The sequence below is a fragment of the Coffea arabica genome, chromosome 3c (assembly GCF_036785885.1).
Source record: "Coffea arabica cultivar ET-39 chromosome 3c, Coffea Arabica ET-39 HiFi, whole genome shotgun sequence".
Classification (NCBI taxonomy): domain Eukaryota; kingdom Viridiplantae; phylum Streptophyta; class Magnoliopsida; order Gentianales; family Rubiaceae; genus Coffea; species Coffea arabica.
In genome coordinates this window covers 11,107,690-11,112,783 of record NC_092314.1, presented here as the reverse complement: position 1 = coordinate 11,112,783, position 5,094 = coordinate 11,107,690, and the positions used below count along the sequence as shown (strand labels likewise).

The 5,094-nt window shown below is 38.8% G+C and overlaps 1 protein-coding gene across 1 annotated transcript; it reads left to right on the top strand.

Moving 5' to 3' along the window:
• Positions 1-470: 470 nt before the first annotated feature.
• LOC113734578 (putative late blight resistance protein homolog R1A-3) lies at positions 471-4,752 on the top strand. Its single transcript, XM_027261170.2, has 2 exons — positions 471-4,216; positions 4,390-4,752. Exon 1 carries the CDS (start codon positions 688-690, stop codon positions 4,189-4,191), a length of 3,504 nt encoding a protein of 1,167 aa, XP_027116971.2. The 5' UTR covers positions 471-687; the 3' UTR covers positions 4,192-4,216; positions 4,390-4,752.
• The last annotated feature ends 342 nt before the right edge of the window (positions 4,753-5,094 follow it).

The window sequence follows — 5,094 nt, the reverse complement described above, 5'->3', positions numbered from 1 at the left end:
TTTATATTTTGATGTTTCTTTATTTTCTGTTCTTCCTAATTATAAAGTTTAACATATTAAACTGTGGATGCTTGGAAAAAAAACATATTAAACTGATTGCCTCGTGATAAGAAGGTGGAATTATTGCAAAAACAGGGACGCGCAATAAAAACAGAGACCCCATTGTGTGGGAATGGAATACAATAATTCCCAATAATTCTATTAAACCAGACCACTACTTGTGAAAGGTCCACAAGCACTGAGACCACCACGTGAATGTGTCTGCAAGTGGTTTTTTCTTTTTTGCTTCATCGAGGCAATATAAATGTATAGTAGAGAGGGGCTGATCCGTCTGTACCACTCTTGCTTTGGACAATAAAATCATCAAAGTGTCTTAAATCACCCTAACCACTGCTGTTATTGTGAATGAAAGTCGACTAAAACATAGGCTTTTACGTGAAATTAGTTCAAGATAAATTTGGATTTTGGGTGAAGCCAATTTAACCCAATACGTGCCTAGCTCCAATTCCACCTAGTTGAATAATTGATTATCTCAATGCTCTTCTTCACCTTCTCACCAGAAACAAATAAGACAAGCAAAGGATTGTAATTTTCAGGAAAGAAATACTTTGCTAGCTCTGCATTTAGTGAGATTTGTTTCTCTCTTAAAATTTGATAGTGAAACTGACGAAAATCCCTCCATAAGAGATGGAGATGGCCTCCACTTGCAGCATCGATCGGATCTTACTTGATCTAGAGTCGATCCTGAACAGCTCCCGAGACAGGTATGTTCATTACGATGTTCGTGTTGCAATCAAACGCATGAAATTTCTCAAAACATTTCTTATGTGTGCAAGAAAGTGGTGCCAAAGCAATGATTTGTACTTGGAATCTGACAATGTTGTGGAGAAGGTGAGTCTTCCATCTTTCTTATCTCGCATCGAAGATACCTTTCACAAATATGAGGAGGATATTCACTCTCTTTCCCTTAGATCAGAACCGGACAAAAATGACTATTCTATTGTTAATCGTGTAGTGTTCCTCGAAATTGAGAAACAGATCAAGTTACCTAAGCAAGAAATCATCCAAATTTACTTTGCTTTGGCAAGCAGCTGGTCATTGCAATCAAATTCTTGTATGACAGATGATGAACTAATGGAATTCATAGACCTCATCCTACAAAATCTAGCAGATTTGACGAATGGCGATATGGTTATATGTAAATTTATTGAAAGGTCTATTTCTGCTGCTTTGAGTGCTCAATTCCAAGGTCTTGAAGCAAAGCTAACATTCTTGAAAAGCTTCATTTCCTTTGCCAAAATGCGAGGAACTGCAGATATTCCTGCCTTGCTATTGGTGCACTTCGAAGTGGTGGCTTTGAACGTAGCACGCCTCTCTTACATGTGTTCTTATTTGGATGATGCTGAGGAAATGCACAATCCTGAGTTCTTCTCCATGATATATGAACTACAACAGAAGATCAGAGCTGTTGATTTTCATGTGTACGACACTTATATGGAAGTACTTAGAGCTTCATACTGCTCAGCATCATTACATACACCAAGGATGCAGGATAAGCAGATACTGAGGAACTTCAATGACTCTCTTATAAGTTGTCTCTGGGAGCTGTTATGCTACAGTTCAAGCTTTATGGATTCTATGAAAGATGAAATGCACATACTCTATGCAGGACTCAGATTCTTGAGAAGCATTTTAAGGGAGCAGCAGGAGAAGATGGATGAACAAAACAAAAAAATTGGTGCTCTTCTTAGTGAGGCAGGCATTATAATTTGCTCGCCTCCTCTAAACAGAGTGAAAGAAGGAGAAGTTAGCTTCTCAGAATCCACCCAGGTTCTTGATTTTTGTGATATGCTGGCCAATACCAACATCAATCTTAAGCATGTTAAGGATCAGATCAGTGGCTCAAGTACTATAGAGAGTCTTCCTAATTTCTCTCATAGCTTAAGGGCACCCAAAGTTAGCCAGACTTCCCACCTCATGCTATCAAAAGGTCAAATGCCAATAGCCCATGAAGTCATGGTTGGTCTTGATGATGAGGCAGCAAAAGTAATTGAACGACTTATATGGGGACCAGAACAGGTGGAAATTGTTCCCATTGTGGGAATGGCTGGGCTTGGCAAGACAACTTTAGCCAAAAAAGTTTACAATGACAATTCAATTATCTATAACTTCCACATTCGTCTTTGGTGTACTGTTTCTCAAGCCTATAACATGAAAAATGTGTTACTTCAAATTTTGTGCTCTGATGGCAAACATTCCTGGATGGATGATGAGTTTCAAAATCTGGATGAACATGCGTTGCTTGAAAAGCTCTACAAAAAGCTAAAGGAGAATCGGTATCTTGTTGTTTTTGATGATGTCTGGGACATTAAGGTATGGAATGAGCTGAGAATTTCATTCCCGGATGACAAGAAAGGAAGTAGAATCATCTTCACGAGTCGATATTCTAATGTGGCTTCACAGGTTGAATATGGGGAGAAACCTCACTATCTTCGCCCGCTCAGTGACAAAGAAAGTTTTGAATTACTGCAGAAGAAGGTATTTGGAAAAGAAGATTGTTCACAAGCATTGCATGGGTTGGGAATGGAGATTGCCGAAAAGTGCAGGGGATTGCCACTTGCACTTGTTGTTGTAGCTGGAGTCCTAGCAACTATAGAGCATGATATTTGGGTTTGGAAAGAGTTTGCTAAAAGTTTAACTTCGACCATGGTGTCTGGCACAGACCAGTGCAAGAAGTCGTTGGAGCTCAGTTATGAGCATTTACCATGTCACTTGAAGGCATGCCTGCTGTATTTTGCTGCATTTCAAGAAGATGAAAAAATTGGTGCCAAGAATTTGATGCGTCTATGGATTGCAGAAGGGTTTGTGGAAAAAATTGAAGGAGAGAGATCAGAGGACATTGCGGAAGAATATCTGATGGACCTAATTGGCCGAAACTTAGTTATGGTAAGTGAAAACAGATCCACTGGTGGAGTCAGAACTTGTTACATTCACGATTTGATATTTGAGTTTTGTAAGGCCGAGGCAAAAGAAAAGAATTTTCTTCAGGTCCTGCAAGGATATGATGAGCTTTCTTACTTTAATGAGCCTCCCTTCCTACATCGGTTGTCCATTTGCTCCAGTGGAGAAGATTTTGTGAAGTCAAAGCTATTTTGTCCACATTTAGATACTCTGCTGCTCTGCAATGCTACTCCAGGATATAATAAGTTTCACTTGCGTAACATGTCCTTCCTTTTTTGCATCTACAAACAACTTAAAGTTTTGAATTTAGAGGGCATTAACCTAATGCTGAAGGAGCTTCCAGCTGAAGTCGAAGCACTTCTTTGCTTGAGGTACATAGCCCTTGCTGCTTGGAACATGGCACTCATTCCACCATCTATAGCCAAACTCTCACATTTGGAAACCTTTTGTCTATATTCTCACTGGATGGTTTCATTGCCTGATAGCATCTGGAACATGAAGAAGTTGAGGCATATACGTGTATCGCGTGGCTGCTTTATTCCTTTCTCTTCCAATGACCACGTTGTTGAAAACTTCTCCACTTTACCCAATTTAGACACGCTCTCCAATCTGTATCTTTGTTTTGATCAAGAAGTAGAGAACATATCGAGAAGGATTCCCAACGTTCGCCGACTTAAAATTTTCGATTGTGGGGAAAAAAACAGAGTATGCTGCAGCATGAGTCGACTAGAATGCCTAGAATCACTCACCTGGCGGGGCGATTACCTCTCAGGTTTGCGGAAACATGTTGAGCTTTCTTTTCCCATGAATTTGAAGAAGTTGTGTCTTTCCCATGTGGGTCTGCCTTGTAGAGAAATGTCATTGATTGAACAACTACCCAATCTTGAAGTCCTCAAATTAAGAGTCCAGTCAATGGAGGGCCGAAAATGGGAGCTGATGGAAGGAGGATTACCTAAACTCAGGGTCTTGACTTTGGAATATGTAGCGATTGTTGAGTGGATAGAGACAGACCCTGACAGTGATGATTACTTCCCGTGCCTTCAGCAATTAGAACTCGACGGAATTTCTTATTTGGAAATGATGCCTGCTTGTTTAGGGCGTATATCTACTCTTGAAACAATTAATGTGAGTTTTTGCGGAGATGGCGTCAAATCTTTAGTACGGGAAATTGAAGAAGCACAGAAATATAATGGAAATGAGAATCTGAAGATCATTTATGGAAAATATTGAAGGGCATCAGCTGATGCGATATCAGGTAATTTTTTTTGTCATTACCATTAATTGGCTTGTAGAAATAATCAATTTATATTTACCTTTTGGTAGCTTTTTTGTACTTCAGTTGCCTGTAATGCATGCACGAGCACATTGAAATTGAAGAACAAACAACTAATTATTGCTCTATTTTTTTTTTCTTTATGATATCATCAGGGAGTGCTACAGTAGTCATCTGTGTGGTCTCGCTTTCTTTGATACTTTTGTGGAAGATAGAGGTAAAAGTTGGAAAGGATCGATGGCTCTTTTCTTGTGGAAACAATCAATGAGGTTTGTACGCCGTGCACCATTTTATCAATATGCACGGCAGTATAAAGGTTATTCAGATATTTTGCTGTCGGTGTATTTTGTGTAATTTCGTTTTGCTGAATTTAGTGATGGTTGTGTGCTATTTCTTTTTAAACTTGTGTTAATTTGCCGTCAAGGAACTTTGTTATCTTTTTTTTTTTTTTTTCAAACTCCACCATTTTGACAGAATTGATTAACAATTTATGTTTTGAGCTCATGAGATTTGAATAATTTTAAAAGTCTCTATTTCTTGGGTTGGAATTATGTTATAGATGGTAATATTCCAACAGTGCAATTATGTGCTATATGATGACGGTCACTGATATCTTGGGTTGGAAATTTCAACCTTGCTACTAAGATTGATTTTGCTAAATTAGTTTTGAGTTGTAGCAATACTCTTAATTTTACTGGGAGTCCTCTTGCATGGATTTGGAAAGTTGAACCAAGCATTTTCTTCGGTTGTGTTCTCAAAACAGACTAGCCTCGAGAGAACTCCTGCGTTTTTTGGGGGCAAGGAGTCTAAACATATAAATTATGAGGTGTCCTAAAGCTCCTTGTCTTTGGATGGCTACA